The sequence below is a fragment of the Podarcis cretensis genome (genome assembly GCF_951804945.1).
Source record: "Podarcis cretensis genome assembly, chromosome: 1".
NCBI classification, from domain to species: domain Eukaryota; kingdom Metazoa; phylum Chordata; class Lepidosauria; order Squamata; family Lacertidae; genus Podarcis; species Podarcis cretensis.
The window spans coordinates 63,990,752-64,013,533 of record NC_137170.1 but is presented as its reverse complement, the minus strand read 5'-3'; the positions used below and the strand labels follow the sequence as shown (position 1 = coordinate 64,013,533).

The window sequence follows — 22,782 nt, the reverse complement described above, 5'->3', positions numbered from 1 at the left end:
CCCAAACCAGGTCAGGGAACAGTGGGATGGCAGTGCTCCACCTCCCCACTGTCCCCCGAGCTTGTGGGGCTGGCGGTGGGGAGAAGCGCGCTTCTCCCTGCCGTCAACCTCCAAACCATGTCGGGGGACAGCGGGAAGGCGCACCGACCCCTCTCGCTCTCCAGGCTTCAGCGAAAGCCTGCATTCGCCCCATAGGATGCACACACATTTCCCCTTCATTTTTGGAGGGGAAAAAGTGTGTCCTATAGGGCGAAAAATACGGTATATATTTTTAAAGAACTTGTACCAGGACAAATGTTTCTCTCTGTACTGCATGAGTGCTCATTTAGGACAGTAAAAGAAAAACCAAGTGGCAAGATTGTACAAGGTTTCCCCATCCTTTGAAGAAAGCCCAGCCAACCAAGTACCATTCCTTATTTTCCTTTTAATGTTATCTATCTCTGTCTTTGAGCACATATTTTCCAATTTTTATTGAAATAGAGAGGGGCTTTGCTCTGGATTCCTTTTCCATTGTGCTTCACCATTCAACGATCAGCATGCATGTATTTTTGTGTCTTTAGATTGCATACCACCCGGTGATCCTCAGATGAAGGGGGGAATAGAAATTTAATAAGTAATAATAAATGATAACAACATGCACTGCATTATGGCATGAGCAAAAGGAAATGAAATGATCAGAGATCACTGTGGCAGGGCCTATAGTTTGGAACTCCCTGCCTAATGATAACAGGCAGGCACCTTCACTGTACTCTTTTCAGAAAATAAAATAAATGCATGCTGCCCATCCAACTGGGTTGCCACAAAAGCCACTCTGGGTGGCTAAAACTGTTTAGGCAAGCCTAGCAAGACACATAAAATACACATAGTTGGTGTATTTTAATCCTTTTCATTGTTACTTTTAATTATTTAAGATGTTTTCAATTGCTTTACTGATAATTTTAATATTTCTTGTAAGCCGCTTAAAGGTTTTACTATACAGTGGTACCTCGGGTTAAGTACTTGATTCGTTCCGGAGGTCCGTTCTTAACCTGAAACTGTTCTTAACCTGAAGCACCATTTTAGCTAATGGGGCCTCCTGCTGCCACTGCACCGCCGCTGCACAATTTCTGTTCTCATCCTGAAGCAAAGTTTGTAACCTGAAGCATATGTAACCTGAAGCGTATGTAACCTGAGGTACCACTGTAATCAAACAGCATATAAGTTTTCTTAAATTAATAAATGAAAGTGTGGATATATAAATGAATGAAATTTGGGTGGTGTGGAATAAGACCAAGAAGTTTAGAAAGAGAAATGTAATAGAAACACAAATAGAAGAGGGAATGTATATCCTTCTCTGATAATACCAGAACTTGGGGCCATCCAATGAGTGCTAATAAACCAATTAATTGACCTCTAGAATCTGTGGTCAATGGCTCAGATAGCTTTGATGAGGGATTAGACAAAACTCAAAGATCAGCGGTTATTAGCTCTGCTGGCTAATTGTACACTCCATTTTCATGAAGGTTTCCTTCATGCCAACACCCACAGGCATTGGGTTGGCCTCTTAGAGACAGGATGATAGGCTAAGTGGAGCTTTGGTTCTGTCATATGTACAGAACCACATGTGTTAAGAACAAACACATTATGTTCAGAGCCTAAGAAGGCATGGACACATTGGGAAGAATGGACATCTTCATGTGTGGCATGTGGCAGTAGAGTGTGCCTGTGAAGGGTACCACCTCTCCAGCCATTATGCAAATCATTTCTTGGAAGCATTAAAACAGGACACTGAAAGCTTCTGCCCAGAATCTTGAAATCACAACCCCACCCCCACCAAACATACCTCAATAGACCTTTTACATTGGGCCATACTATTTATGATAATGAACTGGCAGACCCTACACATTCGTTCATTCCTACAAGGTCAGCTTGAGAAAGCAGCTGCAGCTTACTGATGACCTCAATTTACATGCAAGTGCCCAAATGCTCAAATATTAGCTGAATGTGTATTAAACGAGAGCTTTGGGGACCAAGCTGAAAATCTATGCCAATTGATATACTGTTGCTTTAGTCTTGTGCAATCAGGTTTTGGCCTTGTTAAACTAGTGTAGTAAACTTTCATTCACCCTCTTTCTAACGAACATTGTTCTATGTATATGTTTAATTATCCTGTGAGCGGTATGAAAAAGTCACAGCCAGCGCACTGTGCAATTATTTAGCTCTTGCCCTTGGAAAACAAAATCACTCAAAGCTCAAGCTTTAAAGCTGTTGTGTTGTGCTTTTCAGATACTTCCCAGAATTCCCCTAGTGTGTCATTCCATGACCCCTTCTGCCCAGCCAACAGATATTAATATTTTTAATTATAGCTTGGAAGGAGAGGGAAACGGTTTACAGGACAAGTAGACACCAGCAAAAAATAACTGCTTAAAATACTGCTTCTGAAAAAGATGCCATAGAAATTGTAAAGGGTTACTGAGAGACCTTGATTTGCCAGGATGGTAATACTTGCACTAAGGGACGCGGGTGGCGCTGTGGGTTAAACCACAGAGCCTAGGACTTGCCGATCAGAAGGTTGGCGGTTCGAATGCCCACGATGGGGTGAGCTCCCATTGCTCGATCCCTGCTCCTGCCAACCTAGCAGTTCGAAAGCACGTCAAAGTGCAAGTAGATAAATATGTACCACACCAGTGGGAAGGTAAATGGCATTTCCGTGCGCTGCTCTGGTTTGCCAGAAGCGGCTTAGTCATGCTGGCCACATGACCCAGAAACTGTATGCCTGCTCCCGTGGCCAATAAAGCAAGATGAGCGCCGCAACCCCAGAGTCGGTCACGACTGGACCTAATGGTCAGGGGTCCCTTTACCTTTAATACTTGCACTACAAGTTTATGCTAGGTGTGTTAAATATTATACACTATATTTACCATTTCATTTATTCTTCCTAGCCCATCTTCAACATGAAGGTGATTAGAGCTCCTTATCTCTCCCTTTTTTTTTACTTAAAAAACCATGGCCCTTGGCTAGATGCATGACAACACAACTGGTCATTACCTCCAGTGGGAAACTTATCCATGCCTCCGATAGAGAAATCCAGTTGCCCAGAGCACCAGTAGTATGAATGAGTCTTCTCTCTCTATAAGCCAGATTGCATAACAAGTGCAAAGGTGTGTAACTATAGCTTGGAGGCATTTAAAAATAAATAAATCCAAAAGGGTGGTTGAGAATGAAGAAGCTTCTGCCTAATAAGCCCACTTCCCTTCTCTAAATGCCCTCCCCAACAGTTGTGTCATTCCAAAGAAGCAGCAGGAGCAAGGGGTAACTCATCTTGTTCCCTGTGTATTTCCCTACTCTAAATGCTACCCGTTAAGTTGTGGGTGAACATATCAGACGACACAGCGATTCTTCAAACAGCTCTTGTTTATTCACAGGCCAGAACAGAACTGAACTGAAGGGTTCAGCCAGCCTGCTTATATAGAGCTCCACTAGAATACAACAGTAACCATTTTCTGTAACGATCCAATCACTGAACGTCATTTTCAATCCCTTATTTGCATATGTGGACCTGAGTGAAAACTATCTACAGTATCTCTCTGCTGGCCCAGGGTGAGAACTTCAGTACATAACACTACCTCCTTGGTATATTTTGCCCTGTGGTATACAGTACTTCCCAATCTGTTAACATCCAATGTAAACCTCAGTGGAAGGAAAAGCCATGAAGTTAGGGGCTGATTTGGAGTAGGAAAATGATGGCCAAGGAAACAGATACAAACCACCCACCTTTCATTCTGCTTCTCTGTTCTCAGCTGCACCCATCCAAACAACATGAAGCTAAACAGAGCAATCAGGCTATAGTTCCACATGTAACAAGTGGTTTGCTTGCAAGTGAAGAAAGAAATAGCCAGCAAAATCAGGAAGGAGGAAATGGATCAACATGCCCTTTTATGAGTTGCCTGCCATATGTGCAGCTATGTTTATGGGCAACGAGGAGAATGGATTGTGTCATAAATTGGGAAATGTACGTATAGAATTCCTTAATGAATCCAATAAAAAGTTAGAGAGGCATTTTCTTTTACAAATGCCATTCCTGGCACAACACATGGAAACCGCAATCAATTTCTTCAAGCCTTTACAGAAGTAAAGTTTCCTACTAAAGGCTGCCAAGTGGCATCACTAGGGCACTTCAACTATGTGGGAGAAGGAGATTCAGATTCTCAACTGACAGCAGTACCACTCTGTCACTGACAGGGTAGAGCAGGGCTATCTTCCATTCCTGAGTAAGGTGATTGAGAGAGCGGTTGCTGAACAGCTTGGTAGGTTTCTGGATGAAACATCGGCTCTGGATCCATTCCAGTCCGGCTTCCGCGCTGGTCATGGGACTGAGACGGCTCTGGTCGCCCTAACAGATGATCTCCCCAGGCAGCTGGATCGAGGTGGGTCGGGGCTGCTGATTCTTCTAGACCTGTCAGCAGCCTTCGACATGGTCGATCACGAACTGCTCGACCACCGCCTTGCTGACGTGGGGATCCAGGGCACAGTCCTTCAATGGCTGCGCTCGTTTCTCTCTGGTTGGGGACAGAGGGTGGCGCTTGGGGGGGAATTGTCATCGCGCCACTCCTTGGTGTGTGGAGTGCCTCAGGGTGCGATACTCTCCCCAATGCTTTTTAACATCTTTATGCGCCCCCTTGCCCAGCTTGTCCAGAGTTTTGGGCTGGGCTGCCATCAGTATGCTGATGACACCCTATCTGTTGATGGATGGCCATCCTGACTCGGCCCCAGACACACTGATCAGATGCTTGGAAACTGTGGCTGGATGGTTATGTGGGAGCCGGTTGAAGTTGAATCCTTCGAAGTCAGAGGTCCTCTGGCTGGGACCGGACGATATGGGACTGAGGGGGCAACTCCCATCTCTTGCGGGGGTGCAATTAGTGCCAGCACTGTCCGTTAAGAGTTTGGGTGTAATCTTCGATACCTCCCTCTCCATGGAGGCGCAGATTGCAGCTATTACAAAGGCGGCATTTTTTCATCTCTGCCAAGCTAAGCAGTTGGCTCCTTACCTCTCTCACCCTGACCTAGCCACTGTGATCCACGCGATGGTCACCTCCAGACTGGATTATTGTAACTCGCTCTACGTGGGGCTGCCCTTGAGACTGACCCAGAAACTCCAGTGGGTGCAGAATGCCGCGGCGAGACTCCTTACGGGGTCTTCGCTGCAAGATCACATTCATCCGGTGCTATACCAGCTGCACTGGCTCCCGGTGGAGTACAGGATCAGGTTTAAGGTGCTGGTTTTAACCTTCAAAGCCCTATACGGCCTAGGACCCTCGTACCTACGGGACCGCCTCTTCTGGTATGCCCCACAGAGGAACTTACGGTCTTCAAATAAAAACATCTTGAAGGTCCCAGGCCACTGAGAGGTTAGGCTGGCCTGAACTAGAGCCAGGGCTTTTTCGGCTGCGGCTCCAACCTGGTGGAACGCTCTGTCACAAGAGACAAGGGCCCTGCAGGACTTGACATGTTTCCGCAGGGCCTGCAAGACAGAGCTGTTCCACCAGGCCTTTGGGTCAGGGCACAGCCTGACTCCCTCCTTTGGCAATCTTTACAGAACTTTAGTTTATGGTTGCTATCAATTTTGATTTTAATTAATTTTTATAATGTTTTTAGAATGTTGCACTATTTTAGTGTTGTTAGCCGCCCTGAGCCTGGCTTCGGCTGGGGAGGGCGGGATATAAATAAAATGAATTATATTATTATTATGGAACCACATTTAGCCGTGGGGAAGCCATGCCTCTTTGCCATTGCTCGGCGGCTGCATTCTAGTGGGCTGCAGCTGAGACAAAAGCCAGCATGACCCAAGTCGATATGCCACTCCCCACACTCAGAAAACGATGTTTTAAAACTCCCCTCCTTGTGATTCCTCACCCCATGCTGCTCTGCTGACAATAGAAAAGTGATTTAACATGGACCTTATGAAAATGTGAGGGAAGAGCAGCAGAATAGAAAGAGCATTGTGAATTAATAGATATATCTAGTGACTTCTCCTGCCTTTTAAACAAAGCTAAGAATTACAGAATGATCAAAATAACTTTTTTTAAAAAAACTGACTTTTTAAATGCCTATTCCTGAGCATTTATCTTAATATTACACATTTTTTGAGCAATTTCATTTAGTATATACATATTTGCAGACAATTTTTGCCTAACAGAGTGCATTTTTGTATGTTATTTTAATGTATGCACTATGGCACACATTTTTCACTAATATGTGCTTTTTAATGCATTGGTTGGAAAATTGCATCAAAAAATTTGGACAAGTGTGAATTTTCAAGCAGAGCTGTGTTTTAATTTGTGGTCTGGTTCAAGTAAGGCAAATTTGGTAGTTTTCTATTAAAATGTAAACCGAACGAATTTCTCTGCATCTCTAGATCAAATATGAGATTTGTTTCTAACACAGATATCTTGTTTGTCCCCTATGTTCTTATATTTTCTAGACAAGTGGTGACAATTTACTGAAATTACCGAAATTGCTTCCTAGTCTCTCCCAAATTTGGGCTTGCAAATGTGACATGAGTGCACCAACTGCTTTCAGAAATCTTTTTAAAAATGCAATTTATTTATTGCATTTATACCCCACCTTTTCCCAGGAGTTAAAGGTGGTGCATATGATAGTCACCCCCCTCATTTAACCCCCACAACCATCCTATGAGGCAGGTTAGGCTGAGAGGAAGTGACTGGTTAGAAGTCACCTTGTGAGTTTAATGGCTGAAAACGGATTTGCTCCCTTGGTCTCCCGGGACCTAGTCTGACAATCTTAACACTCATACAAGCACACTGAGAATTCATAGAATGAAGAAAAGCATCTACTTGGATGCAAAGCATGAACTTGTCACTGCTACTGATGGCTAACAAGCATAGACTTATAATCTGTCCCAAAGTGCAGAGCTAAAGAACAAAACAAAAACCTCCTGAATGTAATGCAGGCATTAATGTTTTCTCAAACAATTTTTCAAAGCTTCAACACCTGCTACAAATGTCAGCAGCAACAGCACCCAAAACTTCAGATCAAATGGACTATGATGAAAATATTGTCCAGATAAAATTGCCTTGAGGTCGATCACGAGATAAATCATTAGGTTTGTTCAGAAAGCAAATTGCCAGAGAATTGGCTTGACTATGATTTGGAAGTTTTATAGATCTCATCAGCATTTCTCTATTATGATCTAAGTTGTGAATGAAAGAGAGCCAGTGTAGGATGACAAGTAGAGTGTTGGGAAAGAATAAGGAAAGCCAGTGTTTGAATCCCTTTTCAGACATAATGTTCATTTAGTGACTTTGGGCCAGTCCCTCACTTTCTCTGACTCTGAAGACCAAGCCCTGGCTAGGCAGAGGAAGAGCTTAACCCAACAGCAGAATCAGCCCTGCATCTGAAGCCCTGTCACTCATGCAAGCTGGTATGGGAAGGACAGAGGCAGGTCAACTGCTGTGGCAGCCTGCAGGTGGCACAGTGATCAGGCCCACATTCAGCTTGATTCTGTCAAGAGATGACAGTGGGGCTGCCTCAGCCACACCCACCTGGAATGGCAAATTTAGGATGAGCAGAACAGGGATGCTTGCATTGCTCTAGCAGAGGCTGGGCTGGGCAGAGGGACACCACCAGTCAATTCTACCCACCCATTCCCCAGCCTGGTACAAGGTGAATTTGGATTGCAGCCTCAGCTGCTTCATAGAGTTGTTGCTTTAGAATACAGCAAGTTATTTTGCATTCATTTAAAATTTCAAGTAAAACAAAAGGATAAGTAAAACAGTACCATATAGCCTATACCTGCAGCAAATGTGTTTATATTAATGCACCAGGTTTGAACCATTTAATGCCATCAATAGAAATCAACCACTGGATATAAAAAGAAGTAGAGAGCCTGAGTTCCCGAAATGGCTGAATCATAAATTGGGGCTTGGTGTCAGCTACAATTATCTCCAGTTACAGTGACCTCAAAACAGCCCTTAAAGTCCAAGCCCAAATTACCAGGAATGACTTGGGAGAATATTCAGGCCAGACTTTAGGCACACACCTTTCAAAGGCAGAACATCACAGTTGTGAAGGCAACCTCCCAGAATGCCTCTCTCCCCACATCCAAAAGATCTAAGAGAACATAAGAAAGGAAGCGGTCTCTAAAGTAAGCAAATTCAAAGCCACTGACCTTCAGCAGACTGGAAATCACATTCAGCTATGTTTCTAGAAGAAAACATTCCACTACAACAAATAAGTGACAGTTCAGAATACACACACACAATTTTAAAGCTTCAAACAGAATTCAGAAAAGTTTGCTTTGGATGGTGGAAGCATGTGGTTAATCACTAAAAACCATATATTTATTACAGTGGCATAAACATTTAAGTTTTACAACACAATTTGATTCATGTAAGGGAAGCTGAAGACAGTGGAAGCTGAACTGCTTTTGGTTAAAAACTTTAATAGGTAAAGCTAAAGGACCCCTGGACAGTTAAGTCCAGTCAAAGGTGACTATGGGGTGTGGCACTCATCTTGCTTCTGGCTAAGTGAATCTGCGTTTGTCCACAGACAGCTTTCTGGGTTATGTGGCCAGCATGACTAAACCACTTCTGGCACAACAGGACAGAAGCCAGAGCGCACGGAAATGCTGTTTATCTTCCCGCTGCAGCAGTACCTATTTATCTACTTGCACTGGTATGCTTTTGAACTGTTAGCTCACCCCGTCACATGGATTCGAACCTCTGACCTTCCAATCGGCAAGCCTGAGAGACTCAGTGGTTTAGACCACAGTGCCACCCGCATCCCTAAAAACTTTAATATCTGTTTCATTAGACATTTGTGTGTGTGTGTGTGTGTGTGTGTGTGCGTGTGTCTGTGTGTGTATACCTAACCTCCTTGAAAGATCATAGATAAGAGACAAATGCACTTATGTCTATGTAGGTTTTGATTACAAGGTACACAAACATGTACATTTTTCTGGATAGTCTCAGAATGTTTTTGTGATGGGATCACATCTTTAGTTTTGTGGTATATCTATTGAGTATGACATCACTGGCTTGCAATATATCCTTGGCCTGCTAGGCATTAGGTAAGATCCAGCAGATGTGACAGGACTTTCACTTTTCCTCTTCCCTCTTTTAGCACAGATGGGGAGGGGGGGCTGTAAGAGGAAGAAGAAGTGAAGGTCCCATTTGCACAAGTGAAGGTCCACTGTGCAAGTGCAATAGCACAATTCAACATCACTCTTTGCCCTTAACCGAGCAATTTGGTGACCTGCCCAGAAGGTATCAATAAAATACTCAGGGTGGTATGCAACTATGATTTACTCAGAGTAGACCTTCTGAAATTAATGTACCAACATGGGTAAATGTTGTGAGTAAACCTTAGTTGAATCCCACCCTCATTATCAACTGTCTTTCAATTATATTATGCTGCAAGCATTACATTTAAGCCGCTCTAGTTCTACTGAGCTCAGTTGGACTAAATGGGTCCACTTCACTGTGGAATCTTGCTATGAATAGCCAGTGTGTTTGTGTGTTTAAATAAGCCTCGCTTCTTTTGCTTCATATAATTTTAATTTTTAACATTTAAAGGTTGCTCTATTAAGAAAGTGCACTTAGAGTGTGTACAGCATGGTGTCGTTAAACAGATGGATCTTAATGGGCTCTTGCTATTATCATACCCAATTTATGGATGCTTATGGACTCTGAAAATAGCGGTGGGCTATCAATGAAGATAGATTTGCCTTGTGAAATGGACAAGACTGAGTATGAATACAGAATTTACTGGGCAGTAACTAACTTACTGCAATGTGCATGTAACTATTTGGTAACCCAGTTGTCCGCATTAGATTTCTCACCCTTACAGCAGGATACAAACAATGGAGCTAAGTGGTAAACATAATTTACTACATAATCAGATGAAAATTTGCCACATATCAGGTGTGGCCAAATACTTGTTTTTTAACCACCCATTTCATCATCCTCTCAAGCAGTAAAAATACATTTCCCATGCGTCAGTTGAAGATTTTCTGGAAAAAAATATGGTAAAAGTTAACCATTCTTAGTACAAAATATTTTACTGATGAAAAAAGGAATGACTTCCTTTTAATATATTTGCATCTAAGACATGCAAATATGTCTGGGTGGACTCTGTGCTAAAATATTAACATTTCCATGAACAAATAAATCCCTATTAAACAATGCCAGTAAATAAAATTTGCTTCCTACCCCCCATGCCAGCCACAAGGTTTAAATGTTTCTGAAGCATGGAGAAAACATCTGTGAGGGGCAGTTGGCCAATCCAGAGAGATTATCACAGCTTTTGTATAAATAGAATTTAGGACACTTTTCTCTCTCTTCATTTTTCATGCAGCTTGGATTCATAAGTGTGAGATTAAGGCATGAATTTCTGAGAAATACACAGAAAACTAAAGTGAATGATTTTTGTAATTAAAGCTGTGGATGCTTGCTTTAATTTTCTTCCTTGTTAATTAAACCCTTCAGTGTTCATGTCTGATAATTCATAATAAAATATTTGGGCAACTAAATACCAGTGAAGATTACCTCAGAAAAGTGTCCGATAACCTATTTTCTTTGGTCACACTTTGGTAGGATTCTTTGGAATTATGTGATTTGAAAGAATCCCATATTCTAACACAGCATGCCATACAGAAAATATCCAAAAATCAAAGTATGATCCTCAGTGTTTAATGTGTTGATCTAAGATTACACAATTCATATAAAGTAAACCTTGCTGCCAGGGTTGAAGCCACCTGAGAGCAAATAATCAGAGCTCCCAAGTGGATGTGATGTCTGCCAAAAACTGCAAAACTTGCGTACCGTGCCAAACAGAAGCCACATAGCTGTAGGTCAGGATCAGATCCACTCCTAAGCTCCTGAGTGGATCTAATGTGGTACTGTGTCTTTCATTGCCAAGTATGGACTGAAAGCTCCAAACTGTTACTTTGCAAATGTGGTATACCTTCAGCCAGGGTCAGATCCCCCTGACATCATACACTAGGTGATGGATAGGTTGGAAGCTCTGCCACCTGGTAAGTGCAGCCTGCAGAGGCTTGGCCACAACTGGATCTGGCCTGCCAGTTAAAACCAGTTCTCCACCCCTTGCGTAACCCTTCAAGATGTCTAGGATACTTCACTTGTTGGGTGGGGAAACAATGTTGAGAGGGATAGCTCTTGTTAGACAGACCCTAGGAATACGCAGGCCAAAGAGCATCCACAGTGCATAGCATCACCTGCAGGAGACAAATACCTCAGCCAGCCCACCAAACAACAACAGCTCCACAGAAAGCAAATGCTGATGGCCTGCAGATTACAGTGGTACCTCAGGTTACATACGCTTCGGGTTACATACGCTTCAGGTTACAGACTCCGCTAACCCAGAAATAGTACCTCGGGTTAAGTACTTTGCTTCAGGATGAGAACAGAAATCGTGCTCTGGCGGCGCAGTGGCAGCAGGAGGCCCCATTAGCTAAAGTGGTGCTTCAGATTAAGAACAGTTTCGGGTTAAGAACAGACCTCCAGAAAGAATTCAGTACTTAACCCAAGGTACCACTATATTGACTGTCCTCCCCACCCCAAAGGAAGTATATAGGATCACTCTGACAAGAGCTGTTCTTGATTATACTGAAGAAAAAAAGGGGGTTGTCACAAAAGTTGCAATGGATCACTGAGTTGAGGCCTTTCAGCCTACATTTAACGTTTATTTACGGCACTGATATATTCTGGTGAATTGGTTAACTGAGGGGAAAGGTTCTTAAGTTAGACAGATGGTAGCAAGGAAATCTCCACAGAAAGGAGAAGCATGCAAGTGCACCAGAGTTCTCCATCCCAGCCAGAGGAGCCACTCACCAGCCATATGAAAGAAGGGGGTTTGTACTGTGGAGAAGGGTTTGCTCTGGACTTCTCTTGCACAGAATATCCCTCTCCATGGGTCTATATTATTCTTTGGCAAAACAGGAAACGTACCCACTGAATCCACGTTGTACTGCTCTAACAATGAGGAGGTCTTAATACTATATACACACCTCACAGACTTGGTACTATAGATACCTTACAGATTTTCCATCTCAACGATAATGGTTGCTTCTATGGACTTTGCTATGAGGCAATCAGTGTCTGCCATATGCATTCTTTCACACACGCAACTATTGGTATAAGAGCCCATTATCATATGCCGTAAGATGGGACGGCAGGTTAAAATTCACTTGTGAATTTCACTTGACTTTCACCAGCAAAATGGAACCTTCTCCTCCTCTCCCTTGCAGCCCCCTTTGTTGTTGTTTAGTCGTTTAGCTGTGTCCGACTCTTTGTCACCCCATGGACCAGAGCACGCCAGGCACTCCAGTCTTCCACTGTCTCACATTCTCAAAAGCAGCTCTAGCATGTTGGGTGACAGGAACAAGCCAGCAGTAAATCACACCAAACAAGCTGGAGTTAACTCTATTAGCAAAATAGGACCTGCACAGGAGTCACGAGCACATCAACTCAGGTCTTGCCCTCATGAAGCAGTTGCTAAGACTAAAGGTCCTGCTTCCCCACAGCCGGCTATGTCTCCTCCTCTCTAAGTTGCTTTCCAAGCAATTGGCGCCTCTGCATGTGTACCTGTCTCTCCTCCTGCTTCATGCCTTTCCTGGTTGTGGGCGATCAGGGGGAGGGGAACTTGTGTTGCCCCCTCCCACTCCAACCTGTGCCTTTTCACAAGCCTGACCATTTCTGCTTCTTGGCTTCCCTCCTCCCCTGCTTCAGCTTCTGTCTCTAATTCTGGACTTCTTTCTGCCACAGACTCTCCTGGCTCAATAATCCCTGTTACCTCTTCAGCTTCTGACGCTACCTCCTCCCAGTCTTCTCCCTCTGACCACTCATGATCATCCCACCAACACTCCCTGGACTCTGAGCCTTCTTCCCTTGGGGTTTCCCAGCTGCCCCCCCCCCCCCACATCATTCATTTATAGCCAACCAGTCCCTGACATCAGAGGACCCTTCAGAAAACATTTGGCAAGAAGGTGGTGGTAGTGGTGGTGGTGAGTAAATGGAAGTGCCACTACACCAGCAGAACTCTGATGGCAGCACTGTGGCTACATTCCCAGGAGTGCACTTCATTGTTGTAGAGCAGGGATGGGGAACCAGTGGCTCTGCAGATGCTTCTGGACTCCAACCTACATCAGGATCCAGCCAGCACTGTCCATGGTCAGGCCTGACAGAAGCTGGAGTCTAACAATATCTGGAGGGTCACAAACTCCCCAACCTTGCTGTAGGACCATGATTTTTCTGTAAGCAGACCATTTCCTTCCACGTATTTTTTTCTGGCCTATGGTTGCAAGGATGTAATGAGGAAAGAACAGAAAGAAAACAAAGTTTTTTATGTAGAAAAATAATATTTGGCTTGGCACTGAAGACTTCACCTTCCACAAATAGAATGTCTTCTCCATCCACAAGAAGCTTTTGATCCTTCTGGCAAAGGGAAAATATGGTGACTTTTGATTCATTTTTTCTCCTGCAGCCCGAGACACTTCACATACTGCTCTAAAAGATCCCTCAAGAACATTGTGGTGGTACTGGGGGACACAACTTCCTAGACTGTCCCCTTTTTAAAAATTAAAATTAAAGTACTCCAAACATGGAATGAATGTTTGTTTATTTTTATTTTTGTTTTTGTTTTTATTTTCTGTTGATTACTTATGTTACACACTTTTAAATACCAATACAGCATATAAAAAAGAAAGAAAGAAAGAAAGAAAGAAAGAAAGAAAGAAAGAAAGAACTCTAAACAGCTGGGGGGGGGGAGGACCCTGAGAGCTAGTTTGACTTAGCAAACAGAGTAGGCTTTGGAGATTTTTGACTTTCTCTTCTCTGTCATTGGATGTCCTAAGTCTGTATCTCGCAACCTCAGTTCCCCATTGGCAGAAATTGGATTAGTTGTTATGAAGATGAAGACAATAGGATTTGGAGCACATTCAGCACGCTGGAACGTGCTGGAGAAATTAACCCCATACAAATGTCCAGCAGCAATGCACTTCCCATGAAAGTACAACTCAATTTCCTTTCAAGACACTGCTGGAAATACAAGGGTTAATAGAACCATAAGAGATGGAATGGAACCATGAGATCATTCAGATCACCCCCAGTATGCTCATCCACACAGCATTCTTCCCCTCTGCACCACAAGCTAGACCACATCTTCCCAAAAAGAGATAGCAGGAATACAGTTCAATCAACAGAAGAGGGATAAAATCTTGAATAAAGTTGGGTTGATCAGCTACTGAAAATTTTTCTACAGCCAAACACAGAAACTGTACCAGCATGCTTGCAAGGCAGGAAAACAGTCTACTTGCTATCTTCAAGTTTACAAAGCCCAATTCAATTCCATGACATAAATACAGTGATAGTAAAATTCTTCAATGCTGAATGACTGCAGTGTCGGTCTCTTGTGTGTGTGTGTGCCCACGACCATGAGCTTTGCAACTGTATAAAGAATGAATTTCCTGTGACAAAGAGATCTCTGAATGATTTTTGGTATATAACTCAGATCCTCTTGAGCCGCTCAAGGAAAACAAACTATTTAATAAAGCAAAGAGTGATTCTTTTTTTTACCCAGAGAACTATTTCATTGTTGAAAGTAAAAGAACCTTTTGAGTTGATGCAAGAGTTTAAAGGGTGCCTGCATTGCACAGGGCTTGGATGCTTTCAGCAGCCACTGTGCTGAAGCTTGAGAATACTGCAAGGGCATGCAGACCGAATGATTTAACACTCGTCGTTCAAGAGACAAAAGACACCTACCTTTCTGCTGCTTAAAGGACTGTATAGAACCCGAGTGGTGAACCATCTTCATATATGGGAGCTTGGCTGTTGCCGTTTACTGAGCTTCAGGGAATCAAGGTGTTGCAAAATAGGAAACAGCCTGGCTTGCTGCTCCATAGAATCCAGCAGATTTGGAACAGCTATGTAACCCAGCACCTGCTTCAGTGAGCGCTCTCAGCTTGGAAGACTCTACTCCCTTCTGTTGTCATAGAAACCAGAAAGGCTGATCCAGCATCACACTCCCCTTAGTGGATGCTTTAGGTATAAGTCACTACATCAATCTAATGGGAAATGCAGCAATATATTGTTCTGAACCTTCTGGTGGTAGAAGCTGAATTCCCCCCACCAGGCAAGGTAAAGAAAGAAAACTCAAGCACATTCTCCTCCCGACCCCATTTTTATGATCACTGTATCAGCAAACCATTCCCAGACATCTATAGAAAGATACCCTTGAGCTAAACAGTGGGCAGAAATTTAAATTTCTGTCAGAACACTGGTGACCAAGGAATTTTGCAGACTAGCAGTGCACACAACACATTTGATTGTTTTGTCTTACCTTTCAGAGCTCCCTAGTTTAAGGTTTCTAAAAGTAACCCACTTAACACGTGGCATTTTCTCCCTATGCCAAATCTCCGTGTAAGGAAAACAAAACTGTCCACATGGGTGACGTTCATTGCCATTTTTTAGTTTGCTACAAATACATTGACTGTGGAGCCAACATGTTTACAATCTTCCTTCCTTCCTTCCATTTCTTTTTCACAGAGAATAAATAAAATTTATAAGTGATCACTATGATACAAATGGACACTTGGCTTTATTCACTCTAAATAAGGGCATGGAACTTTCAACACATTTCTTGCTAAGGTAAGGCAGGATCAGGTTTGCATGCCCTTCTTCACATGTTCCAAGAATATGTGAGGGCCATCACAGAGATATGGGGACTAGCTGTGCCTTCTGTCAACCACAGGATTGATAAGGGACGATAAGCACGTACATCGGGATGTAAGTAAAGATCCCTCCATGCGAGAGGGGACCCTGATTGGGTAGGAATCCCCCCTTACATGGGAAGTAGGTAAAGGTAAAGGGACCCCTGACCATTAGGTCCAGTCGTGACCGAGTCTGGGGTTGCGGTGCTCATCTCACTTTATTGGCTAAGGGAGCCGGGATACAGCTTCCGGGTCATGTGGCCAGCATGACTAAGCCACTTCTGGCAAACCAGAGCAGTGCACAGAAACACAATTTACTTTCCCGCCGGAGCGGTACCTATTTATCTACTTGCACTTTGATGTGCTTTCGAACTGCTAGGTTGGCAGGTGCAGGGACCGAGGAACGGGAGCTCACCCTGTCGCGGGGATTCAAACCGCCAACCTTCTGATTGGCAAGTCCTAGGCTCTGTGGTTTAACCCACAGCGCCACCCGCATCCCACATGGGAAGTAGAGTTAACACAATTAGGTGCTAAGGTCCAGGTTTTGAATTCCAACTCAGCCACAGTACGTTACTGTTTGGGAATGTGTCCAAGAGGAATAATAGAGGGCAGGGGGTGGTGTTGTAAAAGAGAGATGGAGAGAGAGAGAGATCATGGATCTCCAGGAAATGTCACTCTAGCAAGAATTCTGTTACCACAAGGTACCTTGGTGACATTATGCTTGTACCATGGCTCAGATTTTTGAGGATGCAGCTTCTTCTATGGAAGAGAAATCTTTCTCCATTGCCTTACACACAAGAAGGGATGTGTATGGAAAAACAGAATAAACCCCCAGAAAATATTAGACTGGGGAAAAGTCACCTCCAAAGAAGGACCCTAAGTTTATTGGGTAGGGGAAAGCATAGAAAAAACAAAGCCCCCCCTTTTTTTACTGTTTACTTCATCATATCTTTCCCCAATTGAGTGTTAAACCACTCTGGAATTGTAGCTCTGTGGGGAGAATAGATGTCTTCAAACAATTCTAAGCCCCTTTAACGGACTACAGTTCACACAGTCATGACTATTTAAAGTGCTATAATACTGCCCTGGTTGGTTGGGTTTGTTTTTTATGTGTTTGTTTCATGAAGTCATATATTGTTATTTTACATTGTTTTTAATGTTATATTTTAATGTTGCTACCTTCCCTAGGACCCTAGAGGGAAGGGCAGGTATAATAAATAAATAAATAAACAAACAAACAATTAAATAAATAAAGTTGTTGAAAGTAAAAGAACCTTTTGAGTTGATGCAAGAGTTTAAAAGGTGCCTGCATTGCACAGGGCTTGGATGCTTTCAGCAGCCACTGTGCTGAAGCTTGAGAATACTGCAAGGGCATGCAGACCGAATGATTTAACACTCGTCGTTCAAGAGACAAAAGACACCTACCTTTCTGCTGCTTAAAGGACTGTATAGAACCCGAGTGGTGAACCATCTTCATATATGGGAGCTTGGCTGTTGCTGTTTACTGAGCTTCAGGGAATCAGTGCTATAATACTGCCCTGGTTGGTTGGGTTTGTTTTTTATGTGTTTGTTTCATGAAGTCATATATTGTTATTTTACATTGTTTTTAATGTTATATTTTAATGTTGCTACCTTCCCTAGGACCCTAGAGGGAAGGGCAGGTATAATAAATAAATAAATAAATAAATAAATAAGTCAGCATAGAGGTATTTTTTTGAAGAGCTTTCTTTTAATGATGCACAGAAAGAAGACAAAAACAAAAGATTTTTTAAAAATATAATTTTAAATGTAACACTTAGGGTACTTATGTATTATTTAAATATTGTGCTAGAGCTTTGGCTTGCTCTTCATAAAGGCAAAGGTTTTATCTAGTTACGTTAGAGTAGACCCATTCAAATCAATAGACCTAAATGAGTTGCATCAATTCATTCCAGTGGATCTACTTGTGAATATGATGCTCTCTTTGCTCTGGGGAGTCTCCCATATCAGAAAAAGCAATGGTTTGGAGCCAAAGCTAGTCATCCTTAAAGGAGACCCAGTGAAATCAATGGGACTTAAGTAAGATTAAGGATGACTAACTCTGGATCCAATCTAATGGACCTCATGGCATCTAAAGCCCAGACTTCTTTTTCTCATGTTTGAGCAGTTTGGCAGCTTCAGTCAAAGCACCATACCAACATGCAGCTTTTAGACAGAAATATCCACACATTTCAAAGCCACTGCTCCCTTGAGCGTAGGCAGCAAAATTGCTTTTCACACTACCAGATTCTTTTTTCCGTTTTAGCAAATCTGGAGGAAGGTATGAAATAGTTAACACAAACATTTTTTGCCAGGCTGTTTGTAATAGAAACATACATTTTTTTTAACCCTCAGGCAGACATAAGTATGAGATAGAAAATATGGCTGCTGGAGAAGGCCTGTTAAAAGAAGGCAAATATACGCCCATAAAATAGGCTTTAAACTTTAAAGTTTAAATTAAATTCATTTTCCTCCACTCCATCAACCTGTGAATATAAAATAAGAGGTAATAGGATGAAAATATGAACCTCATAAAATAAGCCTGATCCACCAGTATAAACATAGGATAAGTTTTATCATTGTGATTTAAGTAATTAGGTTTCAGACAGCAGTCTCATTAGGAATTGCTATCCTTCACCATATTACAAGCACTATGAATGTGTTATTATTAAAACTAAATTCTGGAGAAGTGAGAAATCTTGGTAGGCAATGGCCAAAAAAGAGAGCAATTATGCAGCAGTTGAAATGTACAACAGTTTTGTTAACCTAGAAGAAAAACAAAACTGCAGGTTCGCTAATTTGTTGTCACCCGTGAGCTAAACAAGAAAAGATATTTTAGTGGCGCTAATAAATAAGAAATTAAATAAGCTCCTCTGTGCCATCCATCCTACTAAAAAGTAGCATCCTAGTAACACAGCATTGTAGGGGTAGCCAGTGTAGCTGCCCTTCAAAAGTTGTGAACTATAGGCTCCCATCACATAGCCAGCATGGCCAACCCTGAGAGATGTTGAAAGTTAGCCCACAATATGTGGAGGGCACAGCTTTGGTTACCCTCAAGGTTGATACTTTCTAACTGCCTTTCAAATCCCCTTTCCTCTCTCCCCATTGTTAAAGTGTGTGAGGAGAAGAAGAGTTTGGATTTGATATCCGAAGGAATCTCAAAGCGGCTAACATTCTCCTGTCCCTTCCTCCCCCACAACAAACACTCTGAGGTGAGTGGGGCTGAGAGACTTCAGAGAAGCTACACCACATGTAACTTATTCCATACTCAGACACTAAATATCTTCCCACCCTCCAACCTCACAATGATTCAAGAACCACCGCATACTCATGCCATCCATCCCATAGCATGTGAAGCTTGTGGGTTTTTTTACTTCAGTGTAGGGCCACTATTTTGAGGTGGATTTCATCTCCCTGATTTGTCCCCCATACAAATGTCTCCTAGTACTCAGGGTTTCTTAGGCTGTACACATCAGGTATGAGAGGGCTGAATCAGAACCCGCTAGCTCCTGATTCAATGAGCAACAGACATTTCAGGCCATGCATTAGAAACTGCTGAGCTAGAGATTCAGTTAACTGAGAGCAGCCAATCCCACTCTGCTTCCTCTTATCCAGCTTTATGGTCTAATATGCTACCATGGTGTAGTGGTTAAGAGTGGTGGACTCATAATCTGGTGAACCAGGTTCACTTCCCTAGAATCATAGAGTTGGAAGAGACCACAAGGGCCATCGAGTCCAACCCACTGCCAAGCAGGAATCACCATCAGAGCACTCCTGACATATGGTTGTCAAGCCTCTGCTTAAAGACCTCCAAAGGAGGAGACTCCACCACACTCCTTGGCAGCAAATTCCACTGTCGAACAGCTCTTACTGTCAGGAAGTTCTTCCTAATGTTTAGGTGGAATCTTCTTTCTTGTAGTTTGGAGCCATTGCTCCGTGTCCGCTTCTCTGGAGCAGCAGAAAACAACCTTTCTCCCTCCTCTATGTGACATCCTTTTATATATTTGAACATGGCTATCATATCACCCCTTAACCTCCTCTTCTCTAGGCTAAACATGCCCAGCTCCCTTAGCCGTTCCTCATAAGGCATCGTTTCCAGGCCTTTGACCATTTTGGTTGCCCTCCTCTGGACACGTTCCAGTTTGTCAGTGTCCTTCTTGAACTGTGGTGCCCAGGACTGGACACAGTACTCCAGGTGAGGTCTGACCAGAGCAGAATACAGTGGCACTATTACTTCCCTTGATCTAGATGCTATACTCCTATTGATGCAGTCCAGAATTGCATTGGCTTTTTTAGCTGCCGCGTCACACTGTTGGCTCATGTCAAGTTTGTGGTCAACCAAGACCTGCTCCTCCACATGCAGCTGCTGGGTGACCTTGGGCCAGTCACACTTCTCTGAAGTATCTCAGCCTCACTCACCTCACAGAGTGTTTGTTATGGGGGAGGAAGGGGAAGGAGATTGTTAGCGGCTTTGAGACTCCTTAAGGAGAGTGAAAGGTGGGGTATCAAGTCCAAACTCCTCCTCCTCCTCCTCCTCTTCTTCCTCACTCTAGGTAACATGTTGCTGAGGAAAGCCATTAGGTTTCTCCTCTGTAGTTTCCTGCTATCCATCTGCCTGATGTGCAAATGTCTCCCATGCTTAAGATCTCTGTCTTTTCTAGCCTAGTTGCATCTGACTTTCCTTCACTCTTAACTTGGGTTTATGGAACACCTGGTGGTGTGTCATAAAGTTTAGTTATAAAATTTTCTTAATAGCCCTGAGAGTGAGTAATGCAAGTTGCATAGTTAATATGAATAACAATTGGCCATTGTGTACATTCACCATACCTCATGGGGAATGGGGAATTAATCTGACCGTGGAGAAGGAATGGTGCACATTTACTTGTCAAAATACATAATCTCCAATAGGCCTTAAGGGATGGGCAGATCTCAACAGCATCACACACACACACTTGCTATTATGTATCATCTCCAATAGAACAGACCCTGAGACCTTCAAATTCAGGACTTTCTTCTGGATCTGGACTCCAAGAAAGCATCACCTTCTGCTGCTGCCACCATGCTAAATGGGGCTAAGCCATGGTCTGGCATACTACTGAATCACAAATGGTAAACCGAGAACAAACCTTGGTTACAGACCATGATTTATCTGAAGCAAGACAAAACCCAAGGTTCAGGCATAACACTAAGCCAAACCATATCTTAGTCCTGGGTAGCAAAGCTGGAGCAGAACCCAGGGGCAGGGAAGCATAGCAGCTATGGTTTTCCTTCCAATAACATGCACATTGGTTCATTCAACTAAATAATGATTTGGCTTAGCATTTCATGCAAACCAAATCTCAGTGTGGAACAAAATGTGGCGTGATAAGCACTGGATTTTGGTTTTATAATCAAACTTGCAATACCTGTACCAGTCAAAATAACCATGGCAGATTTTGAAAGTTGAGCCTTCAAATGAGCAACTGAGCCTGATGTGAATGTCTACTTGGAAGAATTTCATAAACATTTCAATCTTTATATTATACTAATATATGGTGGCAGACACAATAAATACACCACTGTATATGTATGTAGTACACAAAAGACAGTGCTTTTTTAAAAAAATGAGAGGCTCAAGTTAACTACTTAAATCTTTGATTAGACAGCCAACTGAAAATGGGTCTACATTTAGTTATCTTCATTTATGAACTACTTCCTATGAAGCATCTTGAAGTGATTTAACAATAAACACACACACACAATATAAACCATTTAAAATATTTTATCTAATTAATAAATATAATAATAATAATAGTAATAATAGTAATAATAGTAATGTTAAACTCAAATCTGTAACAGAGAATAAGAAAAAATGAAAATGAAAATATGGTGTTAGTGTGCTGGAAATGAATCCATAAGTAATTCAGTACACAGAGATGTTTCATTTGACCCTTCATCCATCTGGGTGTAATCCCACAACTCCCTGGGAGTCAGGATTTGTAAAGATTAGCTCATTCTGGGTCTCTATCTGGCAGCTGAATGGGAGGAAGAAATCAAGATATGCAGCTTTTTCCTATTACTACATCACCAGACAGGGAAAATGTTTCACCTTTTTATTTCTGATTATGATGCAATGGTCACATAGCCTCCATCCATACAAAGGTAATAATCCAGAGACCTGAAAAGGCATCCAAGAGCAAATGTAATTTATATTTTTGAAAGTCTTCTAAATATTCAGAACTCTCACTCTGCTTCAACCTTTGCATCTTTAGGATAATGAGTGGAATATAAGACTCTAGCCAGACCAAATCTCTTTAAACAAGCAAAGTATAATTTGATCATGATTTCCAATCCCCTCCTTTAATTCCAATGTCACTTTCATTCCATTTTTAGATTCAAAATGCTGATAAAACCCAAGCAGTTTTACCTAGCTACCTCTGTAACAATAGAATCAGATAACAATGTTGTTTTGAGAATGATAAGATGTGCTCATGAACACTGATAAGCCATGCACCAGAAGCTAGGCATCAATTTTTAAAGAGCTCTCGTCATTTTAAATCAAAGGAAAACTGTTTACAGTGTTTCTGGGTGCTTTTTTTGCATCGTACAGACACAAACAATTGTGTTACAGAAACCAATTAAATAATCAGATATCGCTGCAGTGTTTCTGCTCATTAGCATGAAAAGAATTTAAGCAGAGCTCAAATTGGGCACTGCTGAAATTATCAGTTGAATTGTTTCAGTGTGTGGTCATATCATGTGGCTCCTCCCTCACAACGTGTAGTTTAAGACCTGAGTTAGTTTGACAGTAAGAACTGCTTTTGTGGGAAGTGGTCAGGTAAGAATCTGGGCATCTCAGAGTAAGCAGAAGTCTGGAGATGAATATGAAATAATAGCCTTGTGGAGGCATTGTCTCCATGCATGTGGTAAATGTGGGGAGCATTGCTCATTGGCCCCATATCTCTGCTGACTGGAAAGTCTGAAAGTGCTGCCTTTGTGTATGTAGAATTATGGGTTTAAAGAATGAAGAAATGCAGGAAGTTGGGGCAACGGAAAGA

At 42.4% G+C, this 22,782-nt stretch overlaps 1 protein-coding gene and 1 long non-coding RNA gene across 4 annotated transcripts in view; one reads left to right on the top strand and one right to left on the bottom strand.

Moving 5' to 3' along the window:
- The window catches only part of LOC307216712, a 427,955-nt gene that overhangs the window by 338,241 nt on the left and 66,932 nt on the right, over positions 1-22,782 (top strand). The gene's annotated exons all lie outside the window — the stretch shown is intronic.
- ANO3 (anoctamin 3) overlaps positions 1-22,782 on the bottom strand; it is a 241,881-nt gene that overhangs the window by 158,001 nt on the left and 61,098 nt on the right. Inside the window, exon 1 of one of the 3 annotated variants that reach the window (XM_079963902.1) lies at positions 14,781-14,994. The exons of the other annotated variants lie outside the window; for them this stretch is intronic. Coding sequence (XP_079820028.1) covers positions 14,781-14,832 — 52 coding nt within the window. The 5' untranslated portion in view covers positions 14,833-14,994. Of the gene's footprint in view, positions 1-14,780; positions 14,995-22,782 lie in introns of those variants that run through there. 3 annotated transcript variants of the gene reach the window in all.